The sequence below is a fragment of the Centruroides vittatus genome, unplaced genomic scaffold (genome assembly GCF_030686945.1).
Source record: "Centruroides vittatus isolate TY-2023 unplaced genomic scaffold, ASM3068694v2 contig_900, whole genome shotgun sequence".
In the NCBI taxonomy this organism is placed as follows: Eukaryota; Metazoa; Arthropoda; class Arachnida; order Scorpiones; family Buthidae; genus Centruroides; species Centruroides vittatus.
The window spans coordinates 2,721,170-2,744,813 of record NW_027122591.1 but is presented as its reverse complement, the minus strand read 5'-3'; the positions used below and the strand labels follow the sequence as shown (position 1 = coordinate 2,744,813).

The following is a 23,644-nucleotide window of genomic DNA, read 5'->3' as shown; positions in this document are numbered from 1 at the left end:
ATTTTATTATTGTAATTTTTAAATTTTAATTAATTAACTTTATTTCATTTCATTTATTGGTTAATGTTACCTATGGTTCCAAAATGGCGGCTCGTATCCGATTCAAAAGAACAGAAGAAAGAAAACAGTGGGATGCACGTTTTAACCTAACCTATTCTAATAATTTGGTTGGTTATAATTATGGTAATTTATTAGAATAGGTTAGGTTAGAACGTGCATCCCACTGTTTTCTTTCTTCTGTTCCCTTGAATCGGATACGAGCCGCCATTTTGGAACCATAGGTAACATTAACCAATTTATTTATTTTACAAAATTAGACAATTGCCAATAAATCAAAAAAAATAAAATAAAATAAAGCCATTCGCCACAAGAAAAGAAAAAAAAAGACATTTACACTTAAATATAATTAAAATTAAAAACACGTTTAGCATTTAATACAATAACATTAAATGGGGATTTTATTATTGTTATTTTTATATTATAATTAGCGCTTTATTTTTATTTATTTCTCCTTAAAATTTAACTATTTTCTTTCGTAATTTATCTTTATTTTAAATACGGGAATTGCCTTTAACAGTTTTAACTTATTATTTTTAAAATAACCTATTTTAAAAATGATGCGTGAACTCATTTATACAAGAATTACTTTTTAGAAAATTTATAGTTTGAAGTTTATGACTGAAATAATGAGGACAAATTTTGTAAAAATAAAAATTGTTATTCGCCTGTTTTCGCTTAGATAAATGAGGTTGCAAAAATCCTATCAAAACAGATTAGAATTTAAAATTAAGTGACCATTTTTGGTGAACAATATTGATAAATTCTATTTTAAATTCTATAAATTCTTCAGGATTAAAGTCATAATTATATATATATACATATATGTACGAGTTGGATCAGCTATAAAATGTCTGTCAACGTGACTACATAAATCACATAAAGTTAAGATTATGTTTAAATACTTTAAGCTGGCATTAACTTATGTTTAAATTCCTTTGTGTTTTGAATTATTAACATCATTTTTTTAACGTCACGTAACGAGATATTCCGTGGATTTAGTTACGTGTAAAAGGGCCGAAAACAAAATTACATCATTTTCTGGTTATGTCGACAGTGCAATATTTTCCAAAACACACGGCGTAAGACGAGATATTAATAATGCATTATTTAAATATAGCAAATTTCTGTATAAATTATTACAAAATTTGACTGTTTGTTTAATTACAATTAAGATTTTTATTTCGATTTTCGGTAATTGTAATTAATTACTTTTGATTTTAATCAATTTCAATTGTTTAATATATTTTATTTTTTTTTTAATCGGTTTCCAATCAGCTGATGTAAATGATGATTTATTGTAAAAACAGATGATTAGGATGAAAAAGATGATTTTTAAAAACAGGTGAAGAAAATGATGATTTGTTGTAAAAACAGATGAATAGGATTATTTAAAAGAAGGAAAACAGATGACGAAAACGATTATTTTTAACAGCAGCTGAAGAAAATGACTAATTTTTAAGTAAAATAATTAAATCGACATTGTAATAATTGAATCAATTTTGATCAATTCTTACGCTATCGTAATTGATCGAAACCGGAATTGCTTAGAATATCGATCGTGTTAGTTCATTTAGAAATGATCACGGGCTGTAAAATTTAATAAATTACGTCTCGAATAAAAAAATTTAATCATTTAAACTATCTTAGTTTAAAAATCTGCATATTTGAATTTGTAATTAATGACATCATTTTTGAGAATTTCTCATAATTACTGTGGTTATAAAAAGTGTTAATAGTTTCTCACCCCTTTATGAATCACAGTTTTAAAAACAGTTTGAGAATCTCTATCATTCATAATTACGAAAACTTACGTGCCCACGGAAATATTTTGACTTCGGTTCTCGCGTTGTAATTACTAACATTTTATGTTAATTAAATATAGATTAGGAGTAGGATCGGTTCTTTTATGAAACCGCCATTCACGAGTCTAGGAACCACCTACAATTTTGGTTGTGTCAGAGGCATAGAATGACATTTGCCATCGAGAGGTGTTTGACAACATTCCTATGGCACAAAAAGTGAAAGATTTTCTACCAGATTAGTTAAACTGGACATTGGATTTCTTCGAACACCCTCCTAATTTAAAAGAAAGAAGACAAAATGGATAGTTTCTTCTTGAAGAGTTGTTGTATCGAGCACGAAATAGAGATAAGGATAGAGGGGAAAATACAGGATGGTTTGCCAAAGGTAAACTGATCGATTGCTAAACACACTAACTAGGAGAATAGAAAATACTTGAAATTTTAATGCTGTCTTTATCTAATTATTAAAAATTAATTGTAATTTATATATATGTAGTATAATAAAAAAATGATAAGCGACATGCCTTAATCTGTAATGATCTATAGAAGATGGAAGTAAAGTGGATGTTAAGGGCAGCCAAAGTAGATTTATCGCCAAGTTTATTTTCGAGAGAGTGACAGAAGGATCGGTTCAGCCCATTTTCTTGTAGGATACACAAGATTGAATTTTGGAAACATTAAAGTTGACAAGATTATCTGAACCCCGCCGTAAAATATATTGTAGGTCAGAGGTGTAAGTAGAAACACAGAAGCAATGAAAAGTGTGGAGGGCAAAGTGAGTAGGCCGACTTGTGATGGCTTGTCATCAACAAACTTAGATCTTTCATATTGATAAAATTTGTTTTTCTAAAGATATAATTATGATTTCAAATTAGTAATACGATACTTTTTTAAACTCTTTTTTTTTTATTAATTACTTTCGATTAATTGGCCGAAGACGGGGCCAACTAACTTCATTTAAATGGGCATTCACACAGTCAGGTGCACAAGAGTGACCATGTGTAAAACGTTAGATGAAATGGGAACATAGTTCATTCCCAAATTTGCATATAACAAGCTCTCGATGATAAAACACAGAAAACACATAAAAAAAGAGTCCTATATAATTTATAACAAGGTTGAAGTGTGATATTAATTTTAATTTCTAGTTTCTGGCCTTAACCCGAAAAAAGATTTTCAAGGACGTGAAAATTTTTTAAGAAATTGCATTCGACGAAGTTTAAAACGATAAATTATATTTTCTTTTTATTGTTGTTTTAACCTAAATAAATATAATAAATAAAAAACAGCTCATTACTCGAGAGAAAGAAGCTTGGTATTTTCAAAATAAAAGTGAAGATAAAAAAGATAAACTGCCTGACCCGATACCACGTTCTAGTTTGAAGAAATCGCTCCTTACTATATCAATAGGTTCAATACTTTAACATAAGGAACGTAAGGAATGTTAACAGTAGATTATTTACCCCATGGAATGTTACGTATGAGGAAAGTAGGTATTATACATTGCTCATTCTCCATGAGAAGACCTATCTAACATAGAGGGGAAAAAAAAAGCATTCATTAGCATACACCATATACGATATAAATCTTGCTCATTTACCACATTTATATCGGCGAAGAAGGTGGTAAATCTTGCTCATTTGCCACGTTTTTATCTGAAAGTAGGTACATGATGCTCATTTATCACATTTTTATCAGCGAGTTAGGTACATTCGATCATTTATCATACGTTTTTACACGCGAATAAGGTACACCATGCTCATTTATCACGGTTTATGTGAGAGTGGATACGTCTTACTCATTTACCTTATTTTTATATGTGAGTGAGCACTTCGCTTACATATATTTCAGGTATAGTAAATTAGCTGCATGGAAAATTATTAAGCGCCTTAAAAAGCGTAAAATTTAATCAATTTTACTCGATTTCCAGCATGCAAATTAACGTTCGAACTATAAATTAAGCGAGAAAAATGTTAAGATTTTTATACTTTATTGTGTATAAATGTCGATAGTACTTTAAGAGTTTGATAAAGGTGGAATTATTATTATTTTTTTATTATTATTTTTAGTGTCGCGTATGAGAAACGTTTGCATCCGACATCTTAATAAGGAAAGATATTAGTACAGTCTCAGCTTCTGAAACAATGCTGGTGAAGTAGGAGGATTGCCTTAAGGTACGATGCTTATCTTTCCTTACTGGCAAATGGCTTTACTTCTTGTCTCTTGATATGTCTACTGAATGTCGGTATTATGTTGTTGGCCACTTCATCTTAAGACACACCTTCGAATATAGTACTCGAAAACAGGTTTTAGTAATGTGTCTCATGATGAATATATTTCTTAAAAAATTATAAATATATATTTATTAAAAAAAATTATATATATATGTAAGTAATTTTAATATAGTAACACTAAGTGTAGGCAATTACTGGTTAAGGAATTATGTGGTAAAATTCTCCTTCTTCCCTTGTTGAAATTTAATAATAAAGGATATGAATCTTTTCTGTTGGAAATTAATTATTTACATAAACGTTGAAGGGACTCTTAATTGAAAATTTATTAATAGATGGAGAAGATTTCGGTTTATGTACTTACGAAGATCAAGAGAATGTATATAAAATTCTAAATGTTAAGCCAGTAATTTTTTTTTTTAATTTTAGTTTTTATACACCTTTTTAGAAAGATCTGATCGCTAACTGAAGTTGTTTTTCATCTTGAGAAAATACCTTACTAATGATAAAAGAGAGATTTTTTCCTGATGTTATGCACAGAATTCTCCCGATAGGAAGGAGAATTAAGAAGTAAAAACTGTAGAAAATAGCTGAAATTTTGTATATAAAAAAAAAAGATTTATTAAATAATTATTTTTCTACAACGATATTCTTTATAGTTTTTGATTAACGACTGAATAAAATATGTATAAATTTGTATAAAAATTTACTTTAAATATTAATTTCTTTATATAAATTTTAAAATTTTAAGCCCGAAATGAAATCATTTCACTCATAAAATAGTAAAATAATATAAAATTTATACAGAATTTCAAATGAATTTTACTTATTTAAGAACATTTTTTTTCAAGATATTCGAACTAAGAATTTATATAGGCCTATTTAAAATATTATATTTATATCGAATTTATTTAAATAATAATAATAATAATAATAATAATTCGAGTTAAAACGATTATTTTCGAAAAGAATTCCTTAAATTATATTCAAAATTCCTGTTATAAATTGACATAAACACTTCTGTTTACAAAGGCAAGTCGTGTCGAATAAGAAAAATATTCGAGAATAATATATATAAAAAAAAATAATAGTTACTATAAATAAATAAGGCAATTTATAATGTAAACAAAGTAAGATTTATATTCTTACTTTAATTATTTTATATACGAGTGTCAAAGGGGGTAGGTACTTACATAGAGTTAGTCGTGTTCCAGTAGACTTCGTACAGTTTTCGTCCGGATGCTGGCGATAAAAATAAAGTCCAAACGATCATAAGGCAGAGCATTCTGTCACTTGTACACCATTGCAACAACACGCACACACTTGCAACGAAACTAGCCAAATGGAAAGTAGGCTTGAAACATCTTTGAACCGGTCTGCACAGTACAAGCACGTGGTCAGAACTGGCACTTGTGGCGTTGTGTGAAGTTAGTTAATCACCTTCTTCTTCTTCTTTTTACTCGTTATGCATTACTTATTAATTATACTAAATATTTTTACCAGTTATTATTTGAATTGTAGATTACTTTCGTACGTATGTAGGAGGAAGGAAAAATTATGATTAATTTTTCTACGAAAATACAGTATTATAAAGTATTACTGGCACGTATAAAGAAAATAAAGATGTCTTACTGCTCTTATTTGTTACGTGGTGACTTTAGTTGGATTTAACACGATAATTTTTGGATTTGAAAGAAGTAAAGAATGTATTAATCACGGGGGTAACTCTTAAGAGGCTTCTTGGCTTGTGACTTCTTTTTATGTGTTACTGTTATCTTGTTTGGGTTCTTCTTCGAGTGCTGGAAATAAATTACATTTTTTAAGGTTAAGTTTATAAAAATAGATAATTTAGGAGGATTTGTTCATAAATTTCTGGTCTAAAATTCCGTGTAAATTTTACGTAGCTTGATCTATGCAGCTTATATGCAAATTATCTAAGATAGTAGCTTATATAAAGGATTATTAATACATTCTAATTATTGTTTTCTACTAAACTTGTTAAATACCGCGATGAAACTCGAGTTTTAACATTAATACCAAACGAAAAAAAACTTACGTAGACATCTACCTTCTCCCCCTCCTTTCCGATCTTGGTTAAGAATTGATAGTAGTACAGTATTAATAAAATTCAATCCGACAATCTAAATTGCACATAAGTTATGATGATACCTATCTATAGACATAAAAACTCGTTTACCATCTTATCATTCGCACTCCGACATTAGTTTCAAGACGAAGTTAAGCATAACTCTTAATTATTAACCACTGGTGACAAAAATGGGCATGTCTTAAGCCTGACAAAAGACATAAATAAGACATTTCCGGGCCTCGGGGAGTAAATTTTATTCACAATTCTTAAGAACTTTAAAGTCCATTAGTTAAAGAAAATAATTTAATAACACCACTGGGACTAATTTGACACACAACAATGTGGTGAACCGTACAGGGGTCCAGTTCAAGTCTGGTTATCTGTCATTAAAGGGCCGAAAGAGTTGTTCATTGCAGTGTAAATAGTGTGTTACCGCCCAATGGCTATTGTCTCTTATAGTATGCAGTCGAACGAATATATGACTAACACTAGCGAGAGTGTAACGAATCAAGTGTAATGACTCCACATCTACAACACCCCCTCGTGTTATGCTATTTAAAATTCTCAATTTAAAAAAAAAATATAAAGAAATTTAATTAATTATTCTGTGATTTTATCAAGTTAAGATCGTTTTATAAATTATATTTAGTAAAAAATAAAAAAATTAATTAATTAGACTCGTCTGAGATGATGGCCGAATACTTTCAAATATATGAGACAATTAGTAAAAATAAAACATTGCAAAATTACCCACGCCGGAGTCTAAGTATGCAAAGCGAGTCCAGACTTGGCATTGGACACTGCCCAGTAATATATTATTTCGGAAGGGATTATTTGCGAGGGTTGATCTTATTTCACCTTATGCTGAAGTATGAACTACACACCTTCAACACAAGAGAACGATTCAAGGTGCACCCGTGAAATTGGGCAAAGTTAATAGGTTGTGACCCAGTCTAGTCAGTTTATTAATTCTTTTTCTGGTGACTAAATCCGTGTGATGTTTTCAGCTTAGGCCAAAGTTTCGTGTGGCTTCCAGACAATCCTTCTGTGCGGGATTTTTGGAGCGTTAGCCCACGCTGTAGAGAAATTAGTAAGTACGAGGCGAGTTGGCATTTTATCGCGTGTAAGAACAATGCATTTTTATGATTGAATCGTAAAAGAAATAAACGTTTAATTACAACAAATACTGTTCGGTTGCATTTAATGATCGAGAGTCGAATTCTTGTTCAACCAGTCTTATAATCCCCTAGTAAATAGCAATAAAATCGAAATGGTCCAATCAGAATGGAGATGACGGTCTTTCAAGTTTCTAAATTCTTATCTAACATCATCATCGACACCTCTAGTTCAACAACTTCCAACTTCACTACTTACAAACCAATAATTTGGTTCACCTCTGTGATTATAATAAATGACACAAGGCGCTCGTAAAATGATAAATCTACATTCTTATGTAAATATAATTTTAAAAAGGAGGGAAGAGAAAAAATAAGAATGGGAGATTTTAAGGGTGATTTATGAATCCAGGGTTTTATTATATTGTGGTAGAAACGCGAAACTTTCATAAATTGCCTTAATTTTCCAGGCAGTCCATTAAAAGGGGGTTCGTTCTTCAATTGTGTTAAAGAAAGCACTAGAAAGGTGTCGTCCAATGAGGAGTTAGAAAACTGAAGTGTTTTTTTAATGTACTCGGACTTCTCCAATCGGAGAATGGGCGTGCGAGACTTTTAAAGAATCGAGTTCATGATCGCTGAGCGGTTCGGACGTGGTGACAATAGACAGACTTGTCAACGGCTACGACTCAAGATACTGCAGCTGTTGTAACCACAATAAAACTACAGAATGTTATACACAGTAGGTAGCAAGTCCGTATGAAAGGAGAGTCTAGGATTGAATGGTACAGCGTTGAAGTAGTCAATAGAAACCATGGCAAATCTAACACCCTTGCCATATTGAATACAAACGATACCCATTTGCGATTACATACCAAAAATTACAATTCTTTTAAACAATTTTTTAAGTTAAAAAACAGTTTGTATTCTCGCCTAGCAGCTGTTATCTGAAATGGTAGTTTTTGTATTATCGGGCACTCAACATACTACGGATGACCTTCTCATCGCTGCTACGACCTTACCAAATGCCCCCTTTCAAAATGGATACTTTGAAAAGAACCGGCAGTAACAGAAAGCCAAGTTTTAACATTTGACCAACTCATCTGTATTCGCTTCGTTACCTCGAATTGTGACATACATTTTTACCACCCAAACGTACTTAATCCGTGTCCAATCGCCCAACACGTTTCTTACAAGGGCACGAGCCTGACATTGCATACGGCAATAATGGCATTGCTCTAACATCTCTTGTATCTCGATTTAATGACATCGGTACGCGTTTAAACGTCGTAACCGGCCAACTTATGGATTCTTATAATCAGTGTCTATTTTTATGGAGATGGCGGCTATCGAAGTGTCAGATATTAACTTTTATTCTAAAAAAGAACTACACCTGACAGCATCAATTAGTGAAGTTTTTAAAGCAGTGACACTATTCGAATTGTGGCAAGTGACATAAGAGCATTAGAGGTGATGAGAATACTAAAGAGATCAAACAGGGTTGAACTTCGAAGTCACGTTAACCCTCGGGGTTACTGCAGCCGGGACTATGTCATTTGGCATTTGACAAATTTATGGTCAAGGTCACAAATCGATTAGTCATATTTTAACTGAGATCCACCCCAGTCTATCTATCAGAAATAGTGTGAAACACTGCACCCTAGCGAGAGAAGCTGAAAATGTAGCAAATTCATCTCCGATGTCACTTAAACATTACTTTTTAAACACTTTTTTCACCTTTATTCTTATCAGAAACACTACTTTTTACAAAGGAAAATCTCCCCTGATGCTGAAAGCTTATCTTTACTAAATAATAATTCAACTTAACCATTTGTAAAGCTTTCAAATCTTCAAAAAAACATTTAAAAATCAGTTCCATTATGAATCCGAAGCGAAAATTATACATTTTTCACTCAAATAAATATTAAACAATAGGCCATCTTTACACCTGGCACGGAATTTTTTTTTCCTTCCTTTCAGAGGCCAACAGCTTCATAGATTTATCTTTCTGTATGGTGAAAATGTCTTATTTCTCTATCCCTCAGGTATGCAGTGTTGTTAGAATTTTTAGCCTGGAGTCGGATAGGTTAAAACCCCAAAATGTAGTTTATTGGACATTAATGTCAGCCACCAATTACTGCCATGGTCACGTGAATGTCACCTTTGAGCAGTACAAGTGATATAAGATTCGGTTAAACTTCAAAGAGACTTTTCATAATTTCTAACCTCGTGAAACTCTACATAATTTAAACGTACAAAGAGAATATTATGTATACTTATTTTTAAATAAAATTTTAAATTCAATTTTATTAAATTAATCTTTATTTTGGTGCTTCAAAGTGCAGCGATGCATGTATATTTTTTGTGTGTTGCGGTATAGTGTAGTATATAAATAAAAGTATTTATACTGTTTATTCATCATACTTATATACCAAGAGTGGTTTTATACATATATATATATATATAGGGCTCAGTATAAATTTCTATTCATTCTTTACATGTGCCACTTCTCTTACATAGTATATCAAACACAGAAATCTTAGGGATTTCTCTTTTGACAGAATCCATGTTTTTTTAATATTTCATTTCTGTCGGAGTTATGTATACGTTCTTCTGTATCTTAAAACTTTTATCTCTTCAAATTTTCATTTTTTATATCACAAAAGAATAGTCTATAAATAAAAAATATATTGAAAGCTCCCCCTGAAAAAATGCCGGAAAAGAAAACATTTTTTAGTACGCAACGTCTTATTTTTTATCTAATATATTCGATTATCCGAGAAAATACAATTAGAAATACGTAGAATTTATTTCACAGAATGCATTTGTAAGTCTAAATATTTATATTATAAATAAACTGAAATGGTTTTCAGGGCTATCAGTGATTGGTTTCATAAATAAACTTGGATGTTTTATGACCCATTACGTTAGTTCTTTGTATATATTTCTTAATTATACAAAAGCATTCCACTGCTTACTCGCTCGATACGCAGACAGTAGTGTGTATAACAGGGCCCCCATTACTTTTGTAAATAAATAAATGAAGAAAAAATCAAATAAATTTAAGAAAAACATTTGTATGTGACAAACGCCCTTGTACACGTGTATGTACAATATCTGAGTTTACATTTTATCCGCAATAAAGTGAATATAGACACGTACTAATTCGGGCCCTTCTTAATATCGCTTCTAGTTACGCAGCTCAAATAGAAGGGGGATTAGCAGAACCGTTTAATTCAGGCCCCAAATATAGAGGGATACTCAAACTTTAATGTTTTATGTTAAAAAAAAAAAACCTTCTTTAATTAAATGACCCTTATCCGGGCCCTATCCATGCATAATATAGATGAAAGTACGCATTTAAAGGTGATCAAAATGATCAAAACAAACTTCCGAAGGTATAAATTAAAGTTAGATAATGAATAAATCTAGCATTTAACACAGGAATCAACAGGGAGTCGTTATTATTTTGCTACACCAAGCTGCTTTGTATGATATATAATTCACATTACACCATTACAATATTCATAATCTATATGTAAAGAACATTTCTTTAACTTTAGGTAATTTATTATTATAGTGTATATACATATATTTTAGTAAATTGAATGCAAACATACAATCTCGATTCTGTTACCTTGACCCGCATGAGAGAAACAATTGATGTTTGACCGAAAGAATTTTTATGTCTCTGAAAAGAAAGTAAGTCTGGGAGTGAAGAAATGGGAAGTAGTCATGCAAACAGCGAATGAATTCAACTGTCACCTAACATCATACATCAAATGTTTGTGGAAAAGCGAACGGTGACACCTGGTTTCTATGGCAACAATGAGAAGTGAGAAATATCCCACAGAGAAATAGGATATTGGGTTGTCCATCAAAAGACTCTGATAGTGCATCATTCCCTTCATAATTCTATTACACATGCCAAAACTATCTCGAAACCCTTTTAAGATTACATTTCAACAACTTCCGCATAATTCAATTAATAAATCGCCCAAAGTGTAAAATCTCTCCCCCCCCTTCTTCTATCGAACGACGATGTGTCAAGTTTTGTGTCGTAAAGTAACGTGACATCATAAGCCATAGGATGACAGAAATGCGTAAGGTGGGCCACCTATGATGTCACACCACGCCTTTTGTCGGGCACCAACATAACAATGGCGGGTTGCAAGTAATTAAAGTTCGCATATTGTCCACCCTTAAAGAAAGATTACATTGTTTTACACCCTTCCCAAATATTATTTAGGTTCCTTTTTTCTTAGTGAAATATATATTATTTAAATTGTAAATGCATTTCAAATTGGAAGCGGTTTACCATGACTAAATTGCTATACAAAGCGGAATTATATTTTTTCTTATTTTATTCTTTTTATTAAAAAATATTATAATGAGTTATTGTATAACAGGATATTTACACCAATTTTATTCGGTAGCCGCCATTTTTGACCCTATTATGCTAATTGATTAATTAAATTATTAAAGTGGTAAGCGCGAGAATGGGGCACGATTATGTAAATTTTTTTTTAACGTTTTAAAACTGGAAAAACTCTTTAAAGGGAGAGTAAAATAAATAAATAAATGAAAATAAGATCCGATCTGCTGATCCTAGTAGTAAAGTTCTCAGCAAATCTTAACAAACGGACAGTGTAAGCGATAGAAAATACTTTTCTAACTAATAAAATACCAGGAGGGGGATCTAAAACAGGAACTACACTACATAAAGATCGCTAAAAAATCTTAAACGTGACTGTCACGAAACAATAAAATTACAACTGCAAAATTAAATACACAAGAAAAAGATTTTTACAAAAAAAAATACCCCTTCAAAGAAGCGAATAAACAAATAAAATGAAAAAAAAAACAATAAAATTACATACTTTTTAACTAATTAAATATTCAAACTTACGTTATTCTGATGCAAAACGCTATAACGACTTCCTTCCAGTCGGGTGTTAAAGGGGCATCATTATAATAAAGAAGAACAAGAAAAGGGTTATTAATTATTAATAACTAGAAGGTATACATAATAAATCGAGTGTTTGGCCTAGATATAACACCTTTTTTTTATTTGGAAGTTCTCGCATGATGGCCAAACAGGTCAAGATGTTGCAGGATGGAGGAAAAAAAAAAAAAGAAGAAGTGAGAAGTGAAGCGCCTTCACGACGTGTTTGTCCTGTGACGTGTTGAGTTAGGTATGTGATGTTCTTTTGTGTTGGTCGTTGAGTTACTCTAATAGTCCTTTCGTGAATTTAATGCGAAGAAGAAGCGATATTAGAGATAATTTTACTCGACCTATTCAGTTTTTCATTTGTTGATTATCTGTCTGCATTACTTGGGCGTGTTTGGATAATTATTTGCAACAACTCTGTTGAAAAAAATTAAAAAATAAAATAAAAATAAGAGAAGGGGAATCGCTGATGAAGAAAGGGGATGGTTGAAAAAAATTAATTGTGCTTCTTTTTTTTGTAATTTAATTAATAATATTTAACTCGCTAATAGTTAATGTGACACGTATCGAGTGTTGCTTAATAGAAAAATTAGCAAAGTGTTGAGAAATTTAGTGTCTTTTTTCCTGTTATTTTTAAGTATTTTTATTGATTTAATAAAATGTTTTCTTGGAAAACTCATAAAGATAACTCGAAGGAGCCTCATACGTTGAAACAAGATCAAAAAATATTGTTAAAAAATTTAAAAGCCAAATTCTTTGAATTATAAAATTAAGTTTTAAAAAATGTTATTTTGTTCTATATTAAAACCTCTTTTAATATTTAAAAAAAAAATCTTTGACGTAAAATATTCCCGAGATAATAAATTCATGAAAAATTTAAAGATAAAAAAAAGGTAAAACCATTTTAGAATCAATTATCTTCTAACATTTATCATAAAATATATTGAAGAATATATTAAAAAAATTTATTTTAATAATCTTTTAAAAACATTACCTAGATTTATTTTTAATCTAAAGCAACTGGAATTTAAATATATTTAATCTTTAAATTTTATTTTTTAATTCTAAAAAAAATAGAAGCTAAAAAATTACGTGGCGTAATAATTTAAATATTCAATTATTTTTTTTTTTGTCTTAATAAATGCAAATTTTTATAAATCGAAATGGGGGAAGAAGAGGAAGAAGATGATGACGATAATGAAATTTAAATCTACAAATAATGAGACGAATAAAAATAGGAAAATTAATTAATTTGAAAAAAAATGATGATGAAGATAAAGTGAAAAAAGATGGGATGATAATAAATAAAAGAAAGGAAAAAGGAGAAGAATAAAGAAAGTGAAGAAGAAGAAGGAAGAAGAAGATCAAGATGAAGAAGAATGTAAAGAAAGCAAAGATGAAGGTGAAGAAGAAGTAAAAGAAGAAGATCGAGATGAAGAAGAATGTAAAGAAAGCAGAGATGAAGGTGAAGAAGTAAAAGAAGAAGATCGAGATGAAGAAAAATGTAAAGAAAGCAAAGATGAAGGTGAAGAAGAAGTAAGAGAAGAAGATCGAGATGAAGAAGAATGTAAAGAAAGCAAAGATGAAGATGAAGAAGTAAAAAAAGAAGATCAAGATGAAGAAGAATGTAAAGAAAGCGAAGATGAAGGTGAAGAAGAAGTAAAAGAAAAAGATCAAAGAAAGTGAAGAAGAAGATCAAGATGAAGAAGAATGTAAAGAAAGCGAAGATGAAGGTGAAGAAGAAGTAAAAGAAAAAGATCAAAGAAAGTGAAGAAGAAGATCAAGATGAAGAAGAATGTAAAGAAAGCAAAGATGAAGATGAAGAAGTAAAAAAAGAAGATCAAGATGAAGAAGAATGTAAAGAAAGCGAAGATGAAGGTGAAGAAGAAGTAAAAGAAAAAGATCAAAGAAAGTGAAGAAGAAGATCAAGATGAAGAAGAATGTAAAGAAAGCGAAGATGAAGGTGAAGAAGAAGTAAAAGAAAAAGATCAAAGAAAGTGAAGAAGAAGATCAAGATGAAGAAGAATGTAAAGAAAGCAAAGATGAAGATGAAGAAGAAGTAAAAGAAAGAAGATCAAGATGAAGAAGAATGTAAAGAAAGCGAAGATGAAGGTGAAGAAGACGAAGTAAAAGGAGATGAAGATCAAAGAAAGTGAAAAAGAAGATCAAGATGAAGAAGAATGTAAAGAAAGCGAAGATGAAGGTGAAGAAGATGAAGTAAAAGGAGAAGAAGATCAAAAAAAGTGAAGAAGATGAAAGTGAAAAAAACAGAAAAAGTTTAAGAACAAAGTAAATTCAAACGATAGATGCTGAAGATGAAAAAAATAAAAACGAAGAAGAAAACGAAGTGCATATATATTATTCATTATAAATTAATTTTAAAATATAAATTTTAAATCTATGTAATAAATATAGATTTTCAAATCAATTTAGATTTCTTCAAAATTCGTAAGCGACGTAAAATAAAAAACTAAAAAATAAAAAAAAAAAAAAATTCTTTATAGGATTTATGAGGGCTTCAACATAAAAATAAATTGTTTAAAATATAGTCATGAGCTCTACAATAATAACTGCCTTCGATGCCATGAATACCGATTAGATGCTAACATTTTCAAATACATTTCATAACTGATCCACTTTGATATATGGTCAAGATATATAAGGCCTATCTATACTGTATATATAAAATCATATATATAATTTTTACACCAGTTAAAATGTTAAAGAAAAGGGGAAAAAATTAATTTATTTCCACAGGAATTTTATTTTAAAGTAAAGAAAAAAAAATCATTAAACTACGAGTATTTTACGGTTTTTTCTTCATAGAAAAATATGTAAACAAATTAAATATATGATTTTTTTAACCTTTTAAAAATTTTACACGTTTAAGAATATATTTAACAATAGGCCTAATAATGATAAGGCTCCGAGTGAGCGGGACTTTATGGCTATTTTCGGACACGAAGGCTCACGGAATTTGTTTTTTTAATATAATATATTTATTAAATCTTTTAATTAATTTTAATGATTTTATTCGTATATTTTTATGAATTTCAGAGAGAGCGGGGCATTCTCTCATCTCTCTCAATCCCTGATGATGATGATGATGATGATGATGATGATGATAACAATGATGAAGCGTGATGAGATAATTAAAAATTTTTAAAACTTTATAGCAATTTATATTTTTATGCTTAAATCTATAAATAATTAGATGAAGAAGAGGAAAAATTAATTAATTTGGAAAAAATATTAACTGATTTATTAATGACGAGTGTTTGTTAAAAACACGAAATTAAAATAAAATAAATTTATAAATATCTGAAACATTTAGAATTTAGTATTTATTCGCTAATTTCAAGTAAGAATTAAGCCAATATTCTATATATTAATTAATCGAAGGGGGGTTTAAGTTTGTCCGACTTAATTTGAGTAAACGGCTGGGGCTAAAAATACGTTTCAGCTATCAAATTAAAGCTCTGGGCCTGTTGATGATGCCACTGAAGAGAGATTTGCGGAAGGTGCAATGGTTCAGGTGTGGCAAAGTTGCAAAGTTAAGTCTACGGGACAAACACATCAAGGTCCCATTTCCTGTTAACTTTAACCCGAGCAATTTTTTGTGTTTTGCGGTTTCATTACTGTAAATACCGACTTCAGTAAGTGTACATTTTAGTTACTAAGACCCTCTCCCTCCCACTCAAACTCACTAATCTCCCACCCCCTCAAAAGTCCGAACAACGCCTGGCATACACAACTAGTTATAAATTATTTTAATTAATATAAGCCTATAAATAATTTATTTCTTGTAATAAAAACTAAAAAAAAATATAAAAATTTAATTAATTAATTAAATCAATAAATAATAAATGTTTAACTGTAATTATACTTTAGAAAACACAAAAAGAAATTTTGATACGGAAATTAAAGAAGAAAATAATTAATTTAAATCATTTATTAGTTAATTTTAAGTAAAAATTAAGCCAATTTAGAAGTAATATAAACCCGCATAACGAAGATTTATATAAGAATAAAATTAAAATATTAAAAATAAATTAATTCATCACACGCACAACAGCTGAAGAATCATCACGATCAATAAAAGAAATTGTATAAAAAATAAATAAAATAAAATTATTTAATCTACTTTAAAAATAAAAAAAGAAAAAGAAGAAGAAGAAGAAACTTCAAAGATTAAAATAAAGTTAGAAACGAAAAGAATTAAACAGATTAAACGTAATTAAATCATTTAATTAACTAACGAGCTTTATAATTGCTAACGGCACTTTAAGTATTTTAGAAAAATAAAATTAAAAATAATTAAAAAAACAAAAAAAGAACTCGAATGTTTTTTAAATCACGTATCTAAAGAAGTAAAGTAACACCGATAACACCATTAATGACGTCATAAATCTTTTACTTTTAAAGAAGACTTTTAACTCTGACCTCCGTCGCCGTTTAGGAAAATTGATAATGGCTTGCAATTTTTATTTTATTTTTTTCTATTTAAAGTATATAAATATATATAATAAATTTTATTATATAACTAATGTAAAAATATTAAAAACGCTAAAGAAACTAGACGAAACTTAATTAATTAAATGTATTTATCGTAGTAAATATGTTTAAAAAGATAATTAAATACAGGGTATAATGCCGAGAAGATTCATTAAGTGTATCAATCTAATATGTTACGTAGTTAAGTTGCATCATTTACTGAAAATTTTGTCATTAAATATTAAAAAATTAATTTTTTTTTTAAATCAATTTTTGTCTCTTGCTTAAAGAAGAGTTTTAAAAATATATTATAAAAATGAATAAATAATAAATGAAAAATAAATTGAAGAAAGTTCTACTGCACTTTATAACCTTTACACCTGTTTACTGTGTTTTGTATCTTATAAAAGAAAATTAATTTTATAAACATTTTATTGCATTTTTTAAAGCCAAACCTCCTAACAACGGACACATAAAAATGGTCGTTGTTCAGAGGTTTGACTGTATAATATATATCTACTTCTAATAATATAAATATTAAATATAATAGAAAATATATAACAATTATAATAAATATATTATAAAAAATTAATAAAATGTTTTACAATGTATATTTACTTAATTTATATTTTCGAAAAGTTACTTTATTTATTACATAAATAAACAATTTTAAAAACATTAATAAACAAATGTGTGATTTTATAAATATTTTATATATTTTCAATAATATAATTTAAAATGATGTAAATAATTTTTTTATTTATTTTTTAATTTTAAAAGATTAAAAGTAAATAAATAATTTACAATTATATTAGAAAAATAATATAAACAAATATTTAAAAAAATATGTACTATAAATACTTATTCATTTAAATAATACGATCTATTTTCTAAAAATTACCATAGTTAAAGTAAATACAGTAATTTAATAAAAACTTGCTTAAATATTAAATATTTATTTAATTTTCTTACGTATAACTAATTATTAATGGAACAAATATATGAGATTTTAACATTGGCAATCTTATAAAACACATGTTTTATATGGATGCTATTTTAATAAAACTACATAAAATGTTTAAAATATAAAACATTTATTGTGCTTTTTATATCTTTATACTTTTATTTCCTTTTATTTATCCTACCTGCTCAGTATCTTACTGGGACCTTTTCTCTTCTTCCCTACCCTCTTTCTCATTCCCTCACTTTTCCTTTCTTATCTTCTCTCTTCTCTTTCTTACCTTCTTTTGCATCTCTCGCTTTCTTCCTTCTTTTGCATCTCCTCGCTTTCTTCCTTTCTTAATCTCTCGCTCTTTTCCGTTTGCATCCTCTCTCTTCTCTTTCCTATCCTTTTGCATCTCCTCGCTTTCTTCCTTTCTTAATCTCTCGCTCTTTTCCGTTTGCATCCTCTCTCTTCTCTTTCCTATCCTTTTGCATCTCCTCGCTTTCTTCCTTTCTTAATCTCTCGCTCTTTTCCGTTTGCATCCTCTCTCTTCTCTTTCCTATCCTTTTGCATCTCCTCGCTTTCTTCCTTTCTTAATCTCTCGCTCTTTTCCGTTTGCATCCTCTCTCTTCTCTTTCCTATCCTTTTGCATCTCCTCGCTTTCTTCCTTTCTTAATCTCTCGCTCTTTTCCGTTTGCATCCTCTCTCTTCTCTTTCCTATCCTTTTGCATCTCCTCGCTTTCTTCCTTTCTTAATCTCTCGCTCTTTTCCGTTTGCATCCTCTCTCTTCTCTTTCCTATCCTTTTGCATCTCCTCGCTTTCTTCCTTTCTTAATCTCTCGCTCTTTTCCGTTTGCATCCTCTCTCTTCTCTTTCCTATCCTTTTGCATCTCCCCGCTTTCTTCCTTTTTTATCCTATTTCTCAATTCTCATACTCTTCCTTTCTTGTCCTCTTTCTCATTCCTTCTTTTTTTTTTCATCAGCCTAGCCCTTTGTGTATGATCTACTTCCTAATAATAATAATATATTTTTAACTTTGAGACAATTTACAACATTCTAAAACATTTAAAAATTTTTAAAATAAGATTGTAATTATGATTTATGTAGATAAATGTTAAAAATAGCGTTTGAAAAATCGTTTTATAATTGTTTTAAATTTACGTAAAGCGAATGATTTTTTTTTTCTTAAAGTTTCGCCATAAAATTTCTAAAGAAAATTTCATTTGATTTTTATTTATTTTAAATTGCTTATTTAAAAATACAAACTAAATAATAATATGTTTTCAACTTTCCAACTTTCCGAACTTTTTATTTTTAAATTCTGTTATATTTCATGCGTCTAAATGTTAAAAATAGCATTTAATAAATTGTTTTACTATCATTTTAACTTTGTTTGTTTTACATTTTATCAAATTTTAATACGTAATAAATTAGTTTACGATTAATTTTAATTAACTTTTTTTTTGCATTTTTAATGTTATTTTAGTATTTTAGTATAATTACTTTTATTTAATTTTTTTTTTGTACATTTTACTCATTTTAACACCTAGAAAGTCGATTAACGCTCATTTTAAACACATTTTTTACCTCATTTTAACGTTTGATAAATGTTTTAGTTCCATTTTACTCGATTTAATGTCCGATAAATGGAATTACAATTATTTTAATTTAATTTTCTTCTCATTTTTACCTCATTCTAGCCGTTTAACAAACAACAAAACGTATTTAAGGCCTCCATAAATAACACTGAATACCACAGAGGAAAAAGTAGTAAGTCGTAATTTTATTTATGTATTCGATTTTTATTACTATAATAGCATAGAAAGCACTTTCGTAGGTAGAATATTTATTAGAAATTCGAAGAGATTGGGAAATTTTGAGCTTAGCCAGTTGCATTACATATATTATTATGACATATGGTGGACGTCATACAAAGTGCTGCGTAAATCCCAATATCGTGACTACACATGGTCTGTTGGCTAACATGCAGTCTTACCACATGATATAACTCCCCACATAAGGATTACGGTATTTATACAATATGATGGACTAGCGAAAAATAAGGATTTTTTCGCTTGTAAAAATCATTCCCCCTACCGATGACATGCCTGCATTTTTTATTTTATTTTATTTTTTATTTTTCTAGATCTATTTTTCCTGAACAACCCCAGCAAGAGGCCTTCTCTACGATTTAAAAGCGATAGCTGAGAGAAATGGCTTGGGATTTAAGAAACAAAAAAAAAAAAAAAAAGAGGACCTTCCGGTATGCAGTAGTAAATTAATTCCACCCACCAAACATGGGTCCTTGTAAGGAACAAATAAGAGATTTATGAATACAAATTGTTATTTGTATGTTGGATTAACGCGAATTTCACTATTTTAAATTGAGTTATTTATTATTGTGAATGGAGATAAATTTTTATATCTTTATAAATTATTTCTTTTTATATATATAGGCCCTATATATATATATATATATATATATATATTTATTCTTTAATTAAATTTTTCTTTAATTAATTCTTTTTATTGAAGATGGCAAATTCGTTCTACATTTTTAAATGCGCATAATTATTCGCCATTATTAAAATAATTATAATTAAAGTTGGATTTGTAACAAATTTAATTTATTCTATGTCGAATTATGCAACAAATGGTATATTTTATTCATAAATGTGCTTTTAAAATATACGATTTTAACCATAGAGGTCATGTTAATGAGCTCTCTAGAGCCTTCGACGAAGTATAATTAATTATTTACTTAATAATTACATTTTTCAAATTTTAATTTAGTATCAGAATTTACTCACTTATTTATTCCCCCTCTAAAAACATGTTTATCACTAGAGTAGCAACTCGCGTGCTCTTCGAATTTCTACTGATTCTTGGCCTCTTCCCCTCGATGATTTGATGTATATCTTTCGATCTATCTCGTTCTAATTATGTAGCATCATAAATGCTTTCAATAAAGTCTAAAATTTCAGTATAATTAAGTTTAATTCCTTTCCACTAATTCCCTACTCCCGTTGCAAATTTTTAGTCCCTAGAGCAACCCCTGATTTTTAGGGTGAAAAAAAGCATCAGCGCCTATGGCTTCTCTTAATTATCTTATCCCATGTTTATGGAAAAAATCTCCTCTTCGAAATTCTTATCTGAAAACTATTTCTAAGCACTCAAATCTATAAAAATAACCTAAGTTTGGTATGCTTCTTACAACCTTATCGAGTAAGCTTATTACATTTTGTTTTTTTGTTAAAGCATGCCAAGTTCATGCCTACCTTTCCTTCAAATGTATACCTTAAATAAACTAATTTAAGTAGCATTTATGCACTTATATTATCGTGTCTACACGATATTCACGTAACAATTCAAGTTTATTGTTACGTCTACTTAGCAATCAATTCATGTTATTGTTACTCGACATTATATAATAAACCCATTCAAACAATATAGTCGTAACAATCAATATTTGTTTATAATGCTGATTTAATAATCAATTCATGCTAATTGTTTCGTATAGAGCACGTTAAAGTATTGTTTTCGTAGTGAACGATACTACACAAGTTACTCGTCGTGATATACTGCACAAACTGTATTCATTTTAAACACTAAAAATGTATTCGTTTATTGTGTAATAAGCTTCTTTACAAGCAATCATTGCTCATTTATAGCTTTAAAAGGGTATAATATTGTTCGTACGAGTGCGGTTTATACGGAAAATGGGGAATATTCTTGCTCACTTCCCCACCTTTACGACAATTTATCCCTTCTTAAAAGTTACATAACGAGTATTCAAGGTGTTTGTGAAAGAAGTAGCTTGTTATTCAATAGTTTTTTTCTCTGTTTATAACAATGTCACATCACATATAAAACTACAGAAGTAAGGGAACAACTTGTTACAAATAAGTCCTTCAAAATGAGCATGGACATCTTGTTATAACACAAACTACTCCTTATATTTTCACTTATTTTTAATACAAACTTTTGACACTTTATTCATTCAAAAAACCCATTTATAATCCATTAAATTTTCTCAAAATTTACCAACTAAAAATGAAGAAAGTTTTTTTTAAGAAAAGTCCTTACACACTTTAATGCGTGTAAACATGAATAGCTGATGAGTTAGTTTAAGGAAAAGTTTTTAAATTAAAACACGGAATAATTAATTAATTTCGACTTTACTTAATATTAATTATACATAAGAGTATTTAAAAAAAAAATTCTGTTAACTTTAAACAGAAAATGAGCGCTGGTTTAATTAAAAATTAATTTTAAAATATATATAGGTCTATATATAAGTTATATTAATATTGTATAAATATATACATTTTTGTACACTAATTATAAAAATTGTTTTAAGAGATAATTAAAAATTCTTTCTATATCTTTAGCTTGTTTTAAATAATTTAATTCTCTTCTCTTGACTTTAATGTCATAAATTTCTGAGGGGATTATACCGAGCTCGTGTAACATAAATGTTTACAATTTTTGGAAAATATCATAATAAATTTGGATTATCATCTCGCTTTACTCATATTTCTCCCTTTTTCTGATAATCTTGGCTACTTTTTTACGCCGGGAATATTTTTCGTCTGATTAAACATACTTAAAAAGGAAAAAAAGACAGTAAGTTTAATTAATATTGTCTCGAAAACGTCATTAAGTATGAGCTTATTTTTTAACTGATTTATTTAATCACGAGCTTCTTTATGTAGTTAGATCGGTGTAATGAACACTTTCCAGTTCCAGTGTTTTAGTATTTGCAGCTCTTGAATTTGTTTCGTTTCATATTAATTGCTATTGCTTTGTTTTCTTTTTTTTTTTTACTTTATCAACGTTTTCTTTGACGTCAGTGTTCACGTTTCACTTGCTAAATAGGACGTCACTTATATATTTCGCTTAGTCAACGTATTTTAGTCATATTCACACAGTTAATGTGTTTATTTGTTTACTAAACATTTTACTTCGTCAACGTTTACTTTGCAATTACTATTCGTGTGCGTACTAAATACAGTATTTTATTTTTCGCTTTGTCAACGTTTTCTTTACTGTCACTCTTCACTTATTTACTTCGTCAGCATAATTTTACTGCCATTTTTCATATTTTGCTTACTAAATATTCTACTTTGTCAACGTTTCTTTTATACATTATCTTCAATACTTTATTAGACAAACTATTTTAAATATTTTTAGTCTGTTTATGTTAAATATAACATTTCTCATTCGGGAAAAGTCATTTTTTTTTTTTTTTACATAAATTACAACACAAAATCCGCCATTTTAAACGTTTCTCTTTCAAAACATCCAAACTTTTACTTTTTAGTATATAATGTAGAGATACTAAAGCAAAAATTAGCATGTCTTCGAAAGTACTGCTTAAAGCTGGAGTTTTCTTGCGTGTTAAACTTGCTGCGGCTTGTTTTTTTAATGAAAATTTTTTTCTTTTAAATGTAGCGAAAATTTCCATATTGCACTACCCGGGCCAAAATTACTTGAAAGTGCTAAAGAAAAGAATCGAAAATGCGGTGCGTTGGCATGAAAGCCATCCTTTTACCATGATTTATCCATTGCCGTGTAAAGTCATTAACAACTGCACAATGATGTTCATGCCAGTGATAGATGCGATGGTGCAACCTTGAAGATGACCTTGCCAGAAGACAAGAAGGGAATTCTCGAATAGATTTTTCATATAACCAATTTTTAATTTAGATCAAAAAGCATTCCTTTCTGACTAAAATAAATGTTTAATTTGCATGATACAACTTCATAATTTCACGCACGCTATAATTTAATAAACTTATGTATAAGTTCTACAGAAATTTTTTCCCTTTTCAATTTAAAAATATAATTTAACGAATAATCATCGATAAATTATTATTTAAACGATAATACAAATTTAAAAGAGTAATTTAGATTTAATTAATGGCGAAAACACAATTATTCAATTTAATCTGGCAGCTTAG

General features: G+C 29.0%; 2 protein-coding genes and 1 long non-coding RNA gene across 3 annotated transcripts in view; 2 read left to right on the top strand and 1 right to left on the bottom strand.

Moving 5' to 3' along the window:
• The window catches only part of LOC136984028 (ephrin-B1-like), a 117,092-nt gene extending 111,473 nt beyond the window's left edge, over positions 1–5,619 (bottom strand). The window contains exon 1 of the mRNA XM_067280943.1: positions 5,287–5,619. Coding sequence (XP_067137044.1) covers positions 5,287–5,378 — 92 coding nt within the window. The 5' untranslated portion in view covers positions 5,379–5,619. The remainder of the gene's footprint in view (positions 1–5,286) is intronic.
• Positions 5,620–12,382: 6,763 nt separating this feature from the next.
• On the top strand, positions 12,383–14,161 carry LOC136984082 (high mobility group nucleosome-binding domain-containing protein 5-like). Its single transcript, XM_067281007.1, has 3 exons — positions 12,383–12,436; positions 13,557–13,927; positions 14,014–14,161. The coding sequence occupies exons 1-3, from the start codon at positions 12,383–12,385 to the stop codon at positions 14,159–14,161; spliced, it is 573 nt and encodes a 190-aa protein (XP_067137108.1).
• Positions 14,162–19,670: 5,509 nt separating this feature from the next.
• On the top strand, positions 19,671–20,128 carry LOC136984036 (uncharacterized). The gene is made up of 2 exons (XR_010882139.1): positions 19,671–19,709; positions 19,828–20,128. It is a non-coding gene; the product is annotated as an uncharacterized lncRNA (long non-coding RNA).
• Positions 20,129–23,644: the final 3,516 nt, after the last annotated feature.

What these genes read in the sequence shown, in the direction of transcription:
- LOC136984082 (XM_067281007.1), top strand. Translation starts at nt 12,383, where the DNA reads ATGGCCAAACAGGTCAAGATGTTGCAGGATGGAGGAAAAAAAAAAAAA. An exon ending in GAAAAAAAAAAAAAGAAGAA is followed by an intron (nt 12,437 to 13,556) that starts GTGAGAAGTGAA and finishes AATAAATAAAAG; the next exon opens with AAAGGAAAAAGGAGAAGAAT. An exon ending in AAAGAAAAAGATCAAAGAAA is followed by an intron (nt 13,928 to 14,013) that starts GTGAAGAAGAAG and finishes GATCAAAGAAAG; the next exon opens with TGAAGAAGAAGATCAAGATG.